General features: G+C 49.9%; 1 protein-coding gene across 1 annotated transcript in view; it reads right to left on the bottom strand.

Annotated features, from left to right (window-relative positions):
- The window catches only part of PHB (prohibitin), a 13,393-nt gene extending 8,239 nt beyond the window's left edge, over nucleotides 1–5,154 (bottom strand). The window contains exons 1-5 of the mRNA XM_019523642.1: nucleotides 5,075–5,154; nucleotides 4,406–4,531; nucleotides 3,041–3,202; nucleotides 2,111–2,253; nucleotides 808–924 (exon numbers count right to left, since the gene is read on the bottom strand). Of these exons, the coding sequence (XP_019379187.1) occupies nucleotides 808–924; nucleotides 2,111–2,253; nucleotides 3,041–3,202; nucleotides 4,406–4,496 (513 nt within the window). The 5' untranslated portion in view covers nucleotides 4,497–4,531; nucleotides 5,075–5,154. The remainder of the gene's footprint in view (nucleotides 1–807; nucleotides 925–2,110; nucleotides 2,254–3,040; nucleotides 3,203–4,405; nucleotides 4,532–5,074) is intronic.
- Between the last annotated feature and the right edge of the window lie 10,068 nt (nucleotides 5,155–15,222).

The following is a 15,222-nucleotide window of genomic DNA, read 5'->3' as shown; positions in this document are numbered from 1 at the left end:
CGCAAAAAGGGTCAACACTGTCAACAGGGAAATTCTGGAAAGGGCAACATTCTAACCTCACCATTAAGGCAGTTTTCTAGGACAGACATGTCCAAAGCTTTAATGGGTTGGTTTAGGAGGGGTGTGTATAATAAACTACCAGATTACAAAAGCATTTCAATGACAGAGAACACTAGAGAGCTCACAACATGAAGGAAGTGGTTAAGAGGTTTTAATTATTAACAGAAACTGAAGGGAAAGATACTAAACAAGGTATATTTTTCTCTTTGACACTCAGATTACTGAATTCCCTCAGTATTTTTTCCTCAAATTGTTTTGGCAGCTTTCTGTCTTCAGAAGGGGTAGCTGCACTTCTGCAAGCACTTTGGTGCCTCTCTCTTAATAAGACACCCAAGTCCCCATAAAAGTGCAGCCACCCCTTCTGGAGACGGAAACAATTTGCAAATCGAGTCTTGGCACCCACAGGAATGACACCCCCTTCTCTCCCCATATGAATAACAAGAAGTCTGTAGGACAGAAGTCAGCCAGCCTTTGGGAGCCTTGGCTGTACTCGTAAATTTTTTCGAGGTCTAACAAGTCAATGCTAGACCAAGGAACAAAGCCAAGAACACCAACTGCCTGTCCTCTGTTATAACAACTCTGACACATTCTTTACAAATAATTCTTTATTATTCTCTACAATAAAGGCTTATGCGTTTCAGTTTCTAGTCCCCAACACTGGCCACCTTACCTCACTCTCAACTCTCCTCCCAAACTCGTATCTGAGCAAACTCCCAAGAAGGGAACAGCAAAAGACAGGCCTCTTACCAAGGACACGTCATCAAGGATGAGGCCAAAAGTAGCTGCTCTCTCCATGAGGTCTTCACTCACTTGCCTGGAGACCAGCTCTCTTTGTGTGATCAGCTCACCAGCATCAAAACGAGCCTGAAATCAGGACAGGCAGAGGCTTGCAGAAATGGAGAGATTCTAATGACTGCAAGCCCACAGCATCCCGGACTTCTTCCCCCTGCTTTTTCCACTATAGATGGGAAGAGCTCAGTGGGGCTTTTGTCGTCTCTGAAATAATAAGTATGGGGCTTCCAACCCTCTTTTGCTTACAAATGATTGGCAAGACCATGCATTACACTATGCTCCAGTACAGTTCAGGCAACTGCTATCTCTTTCTTTCCATTTCCTCTCACCCTTTTTTCTTCCTTCTCTTATTTCCCTGCCCTCTATTTTGTTCCCCTCGCTATACATTTTCTTCTCATTTTATGGCTTTTTTCCCCTTCCAATCCAGGCTACAGCATGACTGGTTGTTTGCAGGTGCAGGTGGCATCTTGTTACAACTAGAGGACCCAGGAATGAGGAAAGGATGGGAAATGCTTGAGTACACAGCACTGGACATAAGTTTCTCTGAAGCCAGCTACAGAAACAGCAGCTCTAGAGTTGCCTGGGCCTGACTGGAGGGTAAAGTAACAGGCATGCACTATATACACAGGGCATGACAAAAGGTTATATATGTAACGGTCTGTGTGTCCCTAATCCAGGGTTAGCTTGCTGTGTCCATTCCCAAGGGTAAAAAATTTGAGCTACCTCTTTAGCTGCACTAAAGAGACTACCATTAATTCTCTCTCTTTAGCCTGTACTGCAATTGTGACTGTCAGGTGTCCCCTCAGTAGTCAGCATGGATGTACTACACTGAGGTTGTTTTAAAGTCATATGGCAGTCCCAATAGGATGCTTACAGAGGTGCTCGGTGAGCAAGTTTAAATAAAGGCAGAATTACAGAGAGTTTACCCTTTTGTAGGAGAGGCTGGGAAGCCCAACGGTGACTCAAATCTAGAGAGAAGGATCTGAAGAGTCAAATGCTGAGTGAAATCAACAGATTCAAGTGGCACTAAACAAATCTCACCTCTCCACCATGCCCAATAAGCCTGCATCTGACTCAAGAATCAATGCAAACAGTGCTACTGCAAGCATGACTCTCTTCCAGGAAGACTTGTACAGACAGAAGATCAACTGTAGCCTGGACCACTAAACGTCCCATGCCAAATTAGGTCTCACTGTTCAGAAACATGAAGCAGCAATACACAATCAGCATAACTGCACAGCAACTGTGCTGTCCTTACCACAACAGACTTCAGGATCTCAGTAGTGATGGAAGGCAGTACACGCTCATCATAGTCCTCCCCGATGCTTGTGAAAATCCGAGGTAACTGGTTGGCAACTGGTCTGAACAAGATTCTCAAGGTAATGTTCACATTCTGCAGGTCTGCAGAGACAGATGTGTAACTTAGAGGCAAAGCAGAGGGACAAGAGATATCAAGGGATAACTCTCTCCCTAGCAGCTAAAGAGGGACAAGCAGATTCAGAGTTCTGCCATCTGGCATACTCAGTGGCAACCATCACTCCTACCAATTTGTTTTTTTTGTTTTTTACAGTCCCCCTTCACCAAGGGATATGATCCCCCAGAAACATAATTTAAGTTCTTTCTTCCATGTGGGATGGGGAATTATTCATCTTTTCATGCGAATAGAGAAACTGTCTTTAAGGGATGGCTGATCAGACTGAAGCAAGCTCCCTTATTACAGATCAGAGACTGGTTATAGAATAGGACAGTCCATTTCATGGCATGTGCTGGATCGATCCCAAGCATTTGGGGGTCCCCAAAGAGAGATCATACAATGCTCCAATCTGGTGGGTTTTGGTAAGGAAATAGACCATGCAAAATCAAGGCCTGCCACTTTCTTCCCTATCTGTTAGCTATCTTTACTAAGAAATCCAGCAGCAACAAAACAATCAAGAACTTGTGATCAGAGGTATTCCAATAAACTACCATTTTACACGGCCTTAACTTTTCAATTACAGGGGTCCTGTTTCTGTAAAGCACTCTCTTGACAAGGGCCCAAGAATTTTTTTCTTCCCATTACCTTGAGGGGGAGGACAAAGAGCTCGGTATTTTTGCTGGATTGTATCCTAATTAATAAAGGCACTCAGAGACCATGGTGAATGACATCAGTGTTGCTCTGGTCCACTGGCAGCTATGAGACAACACTTACCTTTGCTGCCAGTGATGACAGGAACATTACGCGGGCGAGAACGACAGTCGAAAATAATTGGTTTCTGTACCCAGGGAATGAGAAAGTGTGTGCCTTCCCCTACTACCACATCTCGAACGCCTTGGAATCTGTCAAAGATAACAGCTCTGTGGCCTGCTTCAACTGGAGAAAAGAGCACAACATGCACAGTTTAATGACCACAACTTATCATTTTGGGAGCATGCATTCAAAGTATATTTTCCAAAGAGCATACCAAAAACTTAGCAATATTGCTTACGCTCTCTTTACCTCAGGGGGCTAATGAATGGATTGCCTTAAAACAGTAGTGTCAAACACACCTGGCTTACAAAGTCTACCACCTGGACCCCAGTGCTGTCCCCGAGTCTGATCAGACCTACACGAGGCACATCATGCATCATGGCACAGGGCCAGTTAACCAGCTTGATCAGACCCATGGGCCCCTTCCTCTTCTGCCCTCCCAGTATACCTGACCTGGCAGTTGCTCTAGCCAGTCTGGGACCTATGCTACATGTGACATGGATCCCAGAGTGGCCAGAACAGATGCTGCGCAAGACACAGTCCGTCTGAAATGGCAGCCAGCCTGTTTGAGGTGGCTGATCAGGCCAGACTGTACCACATGGTGCCATTCTGTGATGCTAACTCCAGCTGGTCCAGATCTGTACTGCATACAGAGCTTGCAGGGACCACATACAACACAGGTCCCAGACTGGGTGGAGCAGGCACCATGTACAGGGCAGTCATGGAGCTGCCAGAGCAGATGCCAAGTGTGGTGCAATCCAGCTAGGGTGGCCACCGCATGCAGCACTGCTGTAGCTTCAGACAGACTGCACACAGCTCCCATTCTGACCACTCTGGCTGTATGTGGTGTACATTTCAGACCAGCTGGAACAGCTGCACATTAGGTATGCTGGGGGTCCATAGGCCTGATTTGGTCTGCAGACCAGTCCCGTGCCCCTCATCCAGCCCACAGGTCAGATGAGTTTGACAACCCGAATCAAAGCAAACAAGCAAATCAGCAAAGGAGTCAAGGATAAAGTTCAAGCCCTAGTGTAATAGGTGTTAAGGGGCAGAGAAAATTAAGATCAAGGGCAAGAAAACCAACCCATTGGATCTCCCAATCTTCAAACTATCATAAGAACTAGTCTAACCTTACCCTTTTCGCAAACACCTTGGTTGCATTTATTTTACGGAAACAGAAATTATTTCAGCACAGAGCTATTTCCAACACACACTATGGAATCAGCAAAGCCCCCTGATGTGTTTACTTCCCTCTAACTTTACACCTGACTTTGTGAAGTTGAACATTTCAGCAGAAAAGGAAAAGGCTCTGCCTCTTCTGCTCACCGTTATAAAGGGCAGAGTTGAGAACTCCTCCTGTAATGGCCAACCCCATGCCAACTTTCCCCACAGTCCCAAATAGCTTGAAGGCAGCCATCTGTCAATCCAATTCCTGTTTCTGAAGAGTCACACCTGCAAAAACCCAGCAACATTGTTAGAGCAATTCTCAACCCCAAGAGGCCACATCCCCCAGGGGTGCCTTGAGATCCTTGCAAGGGGGCTGTGGGGTGCCACACAATGTGAGCGCTGTTAGGTTGAGACAAACGTGATTCATAAGATAAACTCAGAGATCTGTTTTTCTAGAGGCTGAAAAAAAAAAAGTGAAAACAAAGAGCTGGCACTTTCCAAGGGGGCTTTGCGCCCATCCAGGGCTGCCCCATATCTAAAAAGGAGTGAGAACTGCTGTCTTGGAGATGGATTAAGTGCCCCGGGGCCTTCCTGCCTGTACCAAACCACAGCTCCCTGGATCCCCATGACCAGGAGCAAGCCTGAGCAAAGAAAGGAAAACCAGCCCTCAGGCTCCGCCTCACCAAGGGCCGCTTCCTCCCCGGCCACCCACCCCCCGGGCTACACCCTCTTCCCCAGTCCCCCCAGCGGGACTCCCGCCCCCCGGGCCGGGCACACGCTCCCGCCCGGGCTCATGCCCCCGTAGGCCGCAACACATCTCCTACCCACCTCCAGCCCCGACTCTGACCTCCACATGAATCGCCAGCCACATGAACTGGCGCACATGCGCAGCGCCAACATATCCGCTTCTCATTGGCTCCCGCAGGCCCGCGGCATGCTGGGACTGGCAGTTCTCCCGCCCGCTCCTCCAGGCCATCGGACTACCACTCCCGGAAGGTGTCCCTCCGCAAAGGAACGTCTTCTCCTATTGGCCGGCACCACGCCACGCGCAGGGCCCGCTGGGAATTGTAGTCCTGCTTGGGGCAAAGCCACATGGTAAGGCCAAAGAGCCTGGCGGCTGCTCCTGACTACCCCGTCTCGTAGCCATGAGCCGGGAGCCAGAGCACCTTCGTCTAGACCAGGCGTGGGCAGTTATCTGGCTGCAATAATCTAGCTGGGGATAGTCCTCCTTTGAGCAGGGGATTGGACTAGATCAGCGTTTCTCAACCAGTGGATTGTGACCCAAAAGTGGGTTACAAGAATATATGAAAGGGTTGCAAACAAACTTTAAAAATGGATCAACAATTGTTTAAAAATGGATTTTCTGTTGAAGGAAAAAAATGTGGGAAACCGTGGCTTCTGCCCTGTGGGCTGGAGGAGGTCTGTCTGGCCTGCAAGGGGCTGCTTGGGGCCCCTCATGCACCGCCCCATGTACCCCCAGCCCCACACACTGGGGTCTGGGGCAGGGAGCAGGGGCTCAAGATTGGCCATTGATGTTTAAAAATGGGTCCTGGTACAAAACAGGTTGAGAACCACTGGACCAGACCTCCTGAGGTCCCTTCAAACCCTAATTTTCTATGAGCCTATGATTTGGGACCAAGGGCCACATAGGGAGTTTTGGTAAGCTGTCGCAGGCTGAGTCAGCACCCCCGCTTCCCCTTTGCAACAACTCACCAGAACTCCCTATGGGGTTTGGGAGGAGGGTCGAAGCAGTGTTTGGGAGCAGGACGGGTGGGCGAGGCTGGGATCATGGGGCTGGATTGCTGAGGACCAGGGCCAAGCCTGCCCTGTGAGTTGCGGGGGGCAAGTACATGGGGGGATGCTGCCTGGGCTCTAGGTCTTGGGAGCCAGCCTGGGGTGAGGGGAGGGAGGCTGCCCCCCAACTTGTCCCACATGGGACCAAGCCCTGCCCTGGGCTGAGCCAACGCCACACTCCCCACACCTGTGCTTGTCAGCCGAGCCCTAGCCAATGTGCAGCTTCTGGCTGGTCTGTTCCCAGTGCAGCTGCAGGCAATCGGGTGCTGCTTTGCTCCCCTTACCTTCAGCAGGAACTGCCCTGTTGAAGCTTCCCTCCCACTTGCCCAGAGTGCACAGCAGGGGAAGAAGCAAGAAGAGGAACTGTCACTGGAGGAGAGGGGATCAGAGCAACACCCAGGTGGCCACAACTGGCTGTGTGCTGCTGTGCTCCCCGTGGCTTCTCCTCTGCTTTTGCCCTGGCTGCGCTGCTCTGGGTAGGCTGGCAGGAACCTTCAGCAAGGTGGCTCCTGCTAGAGATGAGGGGAGCAGAGCAGCACTGGGAACAGCCTTGACAGAAGCCAGGGGTGACACATAGGGCGTGCATGTGGGTGCATGTGCACCCCCTCAGCGTGGTAGTGCAAACCTTAGAAAAAGGCGCCGTTGATTGCTGCTCGCCACCCTGCCACTGACACCGCCGGCGGCATCTGTGGGCAGTCTGCGATTGCTGTTGGCCACTGCCGCCGCTGCCAGCAGTGCCTGCAGCTGGTTGCCAATCTCTGGTTGGCGCTCACCCCTGCCCCCCCCCACCACCAACAGCACGGGTGGTGTCTGTGGGAGCTCTGTGCTTACCACCACTGTGCTTCTGCTGCCGCTGCTGTGCTCCCACTGCCACCAGCGCAGCCATGCCCCCCCAGCTGCCAGGGGCACATGTCATTCATTCTGGAAGCTGAGCACACTGCAGGCTGGAAGATGAAACACAGTGCAGGCTGCCCCAGTGGGAGCCAGCAGGGCTCAGCCCAGTATGGAACACTGCAGGGGCACCTGTGGACCAGATTCAGTCAGTTAGTGTGCCAGATCTGGCCCATGGGCCATATTTTGCCCATCTGTGGTCCAGACCCTGCAGCCTGCATGGGCTGGGGGCCCCAACAGAATCGTGCTCCAATTTCCCTCCCTATCACGGAAGCCCTCTCCTATTGCAGCACCCCCATGTGCCTTGATTTTAATTCTCTGGAGGGTAAATGGAGCCCCAGAAAAGGTCATGGTGTTTTCACTTCCTCAAAGTCTTTCTGTCTCGCTGGGAAATAGCTGGCCCTAAATCTAGTGTACTACTTACTTTGCCGCTTAGATAATTGCACAGATAGTGAGAAACACTAGATCATGGGATGAAGGAACAAGGGCTCCCTATATATATTAAAAGAGCAAAATCATAGGTAGTTGCAAATGTCTATCCTGTTGTTTCCGGAATGTGTGCCTGTCATATGTGCCAGCAGACACTTGGGCCTGGGATGTTTTGCCAATCCAGTTCTAAAATCAGGACCCAGTTGCATGTTGCAGTATTGCTGGAAGTTTTATTAGAAACTAGTCTAGATGTATTCTGGGGTGGAAAGAACTGAAACTGGCTATAGGGGAGCTGTTCAAAGAGATCATAGGAAAGTAGGGCTGGAAGGGAGCTCACAAGGTCATCTAATTCAGCTCCCTGCTCAAGGCAGGATTGTCCCCAACTAAACCATCCCAGCCAAGTGTCTGTCCAACCTGCTCTTGAATATTTCCAAGGATGGAGATTCCACAGTTTCTCTAGGTGGCCTGTTCCAATGCTTGACCACCCTCACAGTCAGAAAGCTCTTCCTAATCTTCAACCTAAATTGCTCTTAGTCCTGTTCTCTATGGCCACAGAGAAAAGCCCATCTCTGTCCTCTCTGTAATTGCTTGTCAGGTATTTGAGGACTGTTATCAAATCCCCCTGCAGTCTTCTCTTCTCTAAACCAAATAACATTAATTATTTTAGCCTTTTCTCATAGGCCCCCAATAATTTTGTTGCTGTATGCTGGATTTTTTCCAACTGTCCACATTCTTGAAGTGTGAGGCCCCAAAATGGATAGAGTACAACAGTGCTGAACTGAGTGGAAGTGTCACTGCCCTTGATTTGCAATATAAAGGGAAAAATGGCCAAACTTAACCTGAACATTGATGGCCCGTTTGAAAATCTGCTCTTCTGTGTCCCAGTGGATACTGCTGGATGCTGAACACCTTTAAAAATGTGGTTGTTATGTAGGTTCTTAAATAGGAGAACTCTTTGGAAAATCTGGCCCCACCCATGGGTGCTACATGCTGGAAAAACTGACACTGAGCATTTTGGAAATCTGACCCATGTGGGCAACGGATTCTAGAAAGCACTCTACAGCCATACCCTAGTAGAAGAGCACAGCTTCACAGTGCTCCCATCGCACAATACATTATCCTTCATTATATGAGGGTTCAAATGAAGGTGCTCCAAAATGGAGTGCCTTTGTTAACTTGTGTCTGCTCTGGCAGCTGGGCTGCTGCAGCCCAACCCTGCCCCCAGCACTGTCTCAGGATGGGAGTGGGGGAGAAAGGACAGGAGGGAGCCTTGGATTGGAGCTTCCCATCCATCCCCACTCCAGCACAGGCTGGGCAAACAGCAGCCCAAGATCCGTCCCCTCCCTTCTCCCCACTCCGATCCTGAGACAGCAATGGGGCAGGGAAAGGAAGGGTGGGGCTAGGAGAAGAGGCTGCAGAGACACAGTCTCTCTCACTGGATCAGCTCCAAATTGGAGTTCCATCCCTTACCCTGCTGGCTCAGCAGCTAACATCTGTTGGGTTGAGAGGATCGGTCTAACTCATGGTGCTTTCTGTGACGTGCCATGAGTTAGACTGGGGAGCTGCACTTCTGTCTACTGGAGTCTCCCAGCATAAACTGGGAAGGGGCACCAATATGCAGAAAAAGGTAACGTTAGAAAGGTGTTAAGAAACTGGTGTTTTCATAGTGGAGGGGAGTGAAAGGATGTTTCACAGAGAAGAGAAGGAAATGCAAGATGTCCTTTAAAAGCAAAGCAATTCTCACAGTAGGGACCATTCTGAGATGTAAGAAGACTTCGTAGGGCAAGCAAGTTATTTAGGTGCTTGGCTTGTATGTCTTTAAGGATGCTTTTCACATTGGATAGCTGGTGACTGGGAGATAGTGTGAAGTCCAGGGTGATGGACAGCAGGAGATCAGGCAAATAGGTTAATAATTAACCCAGTAACCTTACTAGGGGTGGGTGAGCAGGGCACCAGCCCCAGGTGCTATCTTAGAAGGGGTGCAAGATTTGTGTTGCCCAGGGCACAAAACTTCCTAGTTGCACCTGAGTTAACTTTCTGTGGTGTTTGCTGCAGGTGACAGTGCCTAGGATGGACCTTAGTGTAGGCTGACCAGAATTTTTGGGGCAGGAGTTAGGGACTGTGCAGTTCTTGTATCATAAGACTGTGATGGGCTTTGAGGACTGAGGAGAAGCTGACTTGCTAGACAATGCTGGGACATTCCAATGGGGGTTGTTGCAGGTGGGTGCTCTGGAGAGTGCAAAGGAATTTGGTATTAGGAGGGTGGGATATTGCAGTTACTGATAACAAGGGAGCCATGATACCAAGGTGGCTGGCACATCAGGGCATTGGGCCTAGATACATTGCCTGGGGATGGCAGGGGAGGGAGATTTGAAGCAGGTGAGAACCATGTGGCATGAAAGAACACAGCCTGGAGATGATATAGCAGTTGGCACAACTGAGTGGTTTTCAGATCTGGGCAGCTGGTAGAGTGGGGCTGGAAGGGAACACAGAGCCATCTGCTGATCTAGATTGTTTTTACCATGACTGTCACTACGGAGTCCAGCTGGGATGATGCATGGTGGAAGAAAGAACGGCACTGTAGGGTGTGACCTGGTGTGACCTGGTGTCCAGGGGTGGACATAGAGAGGAGGATCATCTTTTCTAAAGGATCCTGCCCATTGCCTGCCAGTGTGAATCCCAGCTTTGGTATCCCAGAGATCCCAGAGATACCAAGTACTAGCCCGCTTCCCCTCTAGACAAATCTACCTGCAGTGGCAGATGTTTGCCAGGATCCTTTTGCTACTCTCTGGCACAGTGCCCAGTTGATTGCAGCCTCCAGTCTGAGAAGTGCTGCCTAAGCACAATCCTAGCAATTGGCCATTACACATTACTCTTCTTCCATTAAATGAGAGAAAAGGACCTGAAATTGACTTTTTCCCTTGCTGAATAAGCAGCATTCCTAGGAGTGTGGAAGGTCAGATGCTGTGAAAAGACAGATGGGTCTTGGAGTCTGCTGACAGTGCACTGAGGAGATTCAAAACCATCTCTCTACCCTTTGAGAATAGGATCCATTTAGGGAATTTAGGGGTTTATAGGGGTGATTTAATATCAAACATATTCATGGTAAGGCATGTGCAGGTTAGAAAACTCTGTCTACAAGTGTGAGATGAATGAGCTTCACAGTGGATCTTTGGGGAAGGAATTCTTCCCTCAGTTTTAATGGTGGAAAAACAGGCAGAGGGAAAATTTAAGGGACTGGCCCAAGGCCACCAAGCCCATCAGTCAGAGCCAGGAATAGGAATGCTGACTTTTAGCTCCTTCCCCTAATCCCCACACCACACTTCCTTCCAGGGTTAGGGATAATGCTGGGGAATCTTGACCCCCAGCTGTAATTGCTGGATGTTCCTGCCTTCAACATGGGTTATGTCTGTGATAGGCTCTTTCACATCTGGTTTTGCAGCAGTGAGGGAGAACTTTCATTGGTCTCAGAAAAGGTTTCTCAGGCTATACAGAGTCTCAGGACTCCCTGTTCATTCAGAAAAGGAAAAGGTTGTCAGATAGACAAAGAAATCTCTGCATCAAGCCCTTCTGATTCATGAGACTTGCATGTAGCTGGGGCTACAATGCCATGCCTGCCGTTACTCCTCCTGAATGTCCACTGGGTGGAGACAGTGCTCTCCCTTCTGTTTCAGGACTGTAAAAATCCTCAGTTCAGACACCTCCGTGGAGCCAGACCTTTCCCTCTCAGCCTGAGTCCTGGAGGAAAGAAAGGGCAGATTACATCCAACTAAGCTGTAGCCACTTGCCCCTGGCAGTCTCCCCTTTGTTCCTCCACTATGGCAGGAGCTCGTTCCAGGCACCTTCCTCTGTGTGTTCTGCCTTTAACTTAATGCTACGAAGCATGGGGTCTTCATTAAGCTGCTGGCTTGTGATTTGTGAATGTGTCGCCTGGGTCCTGACATCTATCAGGTATCAGATAAGAGGAGTGGCGGATGGGGGGGGAGGGGCGGGGGGAGCAGTGAATGGCTGGGTCTCCTCACTTAAGGGGCATAGACTGATTTACAGACTCCTAAATAAATCATGTTTATTGTGGTTGGTTCAACAAACCCTTTGTCTCTGTCTTGCATTTAACCTGAAGTATCCATCAGCAGCTGTGGAGGGTCTGTGAGCTTTGAGCATTCAAGGTCATGTCCCCTCTGACAGCCTGTTGGGTAGATAATAATTACTGAACATGAACCCCCTGCTCTTCCCTTGCACTTTGCTGGGGAGGATCCTAGAGTCTTCTGAAGCAGGCAACTGATTCTTCATGACCCCTCAGCATGTTAGATTGTTAAATGATAGGTAGGGAAACCGAGTCATGGGGTTTTGCCCAAGTTCACCCAAAGATGCAGGAAAGGGGATGGATGGGACAGGCTTAGTTTAGGAGGCCCTGGTGTTTTAGCAAAGGTCAGTATTTAAACATGAAGAGTCAGTTGACTGCAATGTAAGGAATATTTATTATTTGGTGCCGTGATGTGGATGGAAGCTGAGGGGTCTTTCTGGTTCACCCTGCCCTGAGACCAGGAGATGCTCTGAGCTGCCAGCCCTTCACCAGACCCAGGCTGCTGCCTCGTCTCAGCCACAGAGCCCCACATGACCTGGTCCCTGCTACTGTTCTTCCACTAAGAAAATCAAAGGAGTATCTGGGGTCCAGACAGAAACACACTGAGGATGCACGCAGCACACACATGGCCCCCACTGTCAGAACAAGGCGAGGGCTCTGTCCTGCATACAGGGAGCTAGAAGCTGCTATCACTCGCTGCACATTCTGCCTGGTGGAAGAAAAGGCGTAGACTCCCTGCCATCTGTCATGGGCAAATGGCTTCCTCTTCAAAGGTGTATTTCACCACCCCTGGGAACCACTGGACCTCAAAACCAAAATTCTCATTCACTCACCTCTGGACTGGAACCTCTCACACTGGTGCAGTTTGTCTCTGAGAAGGCAGACATGACTGACCCTAAGTAACCCCTGGATTTATGAGAATGTCCCAGATCCAGCTGTGAGTCAGATCATGGTATGGAATCAGCACGGGTATCACTGACAGGTGACCTTCATGCAGACACTGCCAGAGGGGACACATCAGCTGTCATTGTAGGGCTCAGTCCTGGGAATCTCCTTATAACTATGGGCAGCAGTTGCAAAACTGGCTGTGCGCTGATGATATCTCTGTGATCCTAGAAGGGCCAGAGCATTTCCCCAGCTGCCTCTGTGCATAGAGGAAACCAGAATCAGACTGAGACAACAGAACTTAGAAAAGACTGAATGGGCGCTAAGCAGACACATTTGCTCACTGGTGGTCTAAACCTTCATCCTGGGAGACAGGGGTCTGCTGAGCACAGAGTGGTGGCTGGACAGTCAGGGCTGATCTGACCCTGGTGCAACTCTATTGATGATATTCCTGTCACCCATTGCTGGTCAGAGAGGAACAGGTGCAGATGCAGGGGGGATGTGGTGTGGCCACACCTCCCTTCTGCTGGTGCTGCCACTGCCCCTGGCTGACCCAATTGTAGGGGAAGCCCCAGAACTGCTTCTTCCCTGCTCCAGCCTTGAGCTGCAAAGAGCAGCTGTGTGGGGATCTGGGCTCAGCATGCAAGTTTACCCTTCAAGTGCCTGCTCCTGGCCAGCAAGACACACAGGAGAAAGGAGGAAGTGGGCGGGGGGCAGGTGCTGGAAGGAGGAACCTACTTGTTGCTGTCCCGGCTGAGCCTAGTACCCTGTGCAGCCTCCCCCCACCCCCCAGACTCCCACTGAAGCAGTTTAGGGGTGGCTCTGGGGCTGCCCTTGTGTCTGGGGTCAGTCTGGAGTAGTGGCAGGTGCTGGCAGTGAATGGCAGCAGGCAGGTCCTTTGAGTGCTTGCTCTCTGTCTGTCTCCCCAGTGTCCTCCACTAGCCCTGGGTTTCCAGCACCACCCTGCTCCCATATCCTCCCATAGTCTGAGGGTTGTAGTCTCATCATCCTGCAACCCTGTAGCAAAGGCAAGAAGTTTGCTTGCACAAAAAGGGTTTCCCTTGCCCTAGTGTTTCCCAAAGAGCTGGAGAGGAAGCAAATCTGACAGTGTCTGCATAGATAACAGATGAGCATGATGGGAAATGGACTACCTCAGAAACAACCTGCTGTGCTTTGTACAGTGTCCAGACATGGAAGGTCCAGATATATCAGATGGGTTTATATATTAGCTGTATTATTGCAGTACTGAGAGGCTGCCGCCAAAATTGCAAATCCCATTATGCTAGGTGCTGTACATGCACTAAGACAGAAGTTCACAACCTTTTTCTTCTTGGGGCCCCCTCTAGCATGCCATAAAAACTTCATGGCCTGGCCTGGCCTGGCTCCCCAGCCCAGCCCGCACAGTCCCACATGCAGCAGGCAGGATTCAGTGGTGGGGACCCCCCACTCACCTGAGCAGGAGCAGCGTGGAGCCTTGCCTGCCCACCCACAGTGCAGCCCATAAGATGGAGGCTATGGGGCTGGGTGGGATGGGCCCATGCCTGCCCCTTCCTCAAGGCTTGCCTCAGCCCTGGGGTCCAAGATAGCTCTTCCCCATGTGGGGCTGGGCTGGGTGGATCCCCTGAACCCTGCCCCCCAGGGGGCTGCAGACCCCTGGTTGTGTACCACTGCACTAAGAGACCCTCCTTCAAAGAGCTTCTAATCTTAAGATAGCTTCTTATATACAGATGGGAAGGGAAATAGGCACAGAGAAAATAAATGATTTGCTCAAGGCCATATAGCTGTTTGGCAGGGCTGAGATTAAAATCCAGGCCTTCTGATTCCCAATCAAATATTGTACCTGCTTGTGTGATGCTGCCCAGAGAAATATCATGATAATTTCTCATGTTGGTATTTTGAGTTTATGGGAAAAGGCTCTCAAAATGCTTCAAAAACCTTCACTTGCTGAATAGAGCAATTGACTCTGCTTTCTCTGAAACACAGCCCACTCTGCAGGGAGGAATATGCACAACTGACTTCCAGTACCCTACAGAAAAGGACAAACATGTATGCATTTAATTACCATGAAATCCGTCGGGGTCAGGGCCCCAACTCCCATAAATGCAGGAAGCAGATCATCTAAGGTGAAAAGAGACCAGCCTTCCCTTGCACATGCCCTGGAGGCGAAAGGGGAATTGAAGCAAGTATCATTTTAAGTGGATTAAGAGATGGTAATTACATCGGAGGAAAGGTCAGGAAGGCTTTGAGTTGGCATGTGCCTCTCAGTCAGTGTGTGCATAGCCAGGGGAAACAGGCAGCCGGTAAACTTGGAAATAGGCTGTGCATTAGATAGCAGGTTTCATGCTCCATGAAGCAAGAGGACACAAGGGAAACTTTAAGGTTCGTGGAGATAAATGGTTGGATGGTTTTTGTGCCTTGTGTTTAGTTTGGACAAGTTTGTCCTGTCATAGCTCTGTTGGCTAGAAAAAATGGACTGTGGCTCCTTAAATGGATTTCTTTAGGGCAAATAATAATAACATGCCTCCATAGATTAGAATCCTAGGAAGGGTTTCCATGTTCTCAGGATCCCTGGCCACTGAAATGGATGAACGGGGTCACAGCAGCTGATGTAAAACAAAGCGACAGTGAGAGTATTCTAATTTACAGGACTGAATTCAGGGACTATGAAGAGCAACACCCCCAACCCCTAACCCCTTTCCTTCAACAAGTGCTGTTTAGGTCCTGGTATTATGAGTACCCAACAGACTCAGCATGGGAGGTAGGGTGACCACCTGTCCCTAACTGGGCAAGACAGTCCGGGAATGGGAACCTCAAGTCCTGGTCCCACGCTTCATGACTCCTGGACAGCATTTGCCCCAGATTCACAGCAACGTGCAGGGATCTGTGGGAGTCA

Source organism: Gavialis gangeticus, unplaced genomic scaffold (assembly GCF_001723915.1).
Source record: "Gavialis gangeticus isolate Ggan-Ray unplaced genomic scaffold, GavGan_comp1, whole genome shotgun sequence".
Taxonomy (NCBI): Eukaryota; Metazoa; Chordata; order Crocodylia; family Gavialidae; genus Gavialis; species Gavialis gangeticus.
This window is presented reverse-complemented; position numbering and strand designations above follow the sequence as displayed.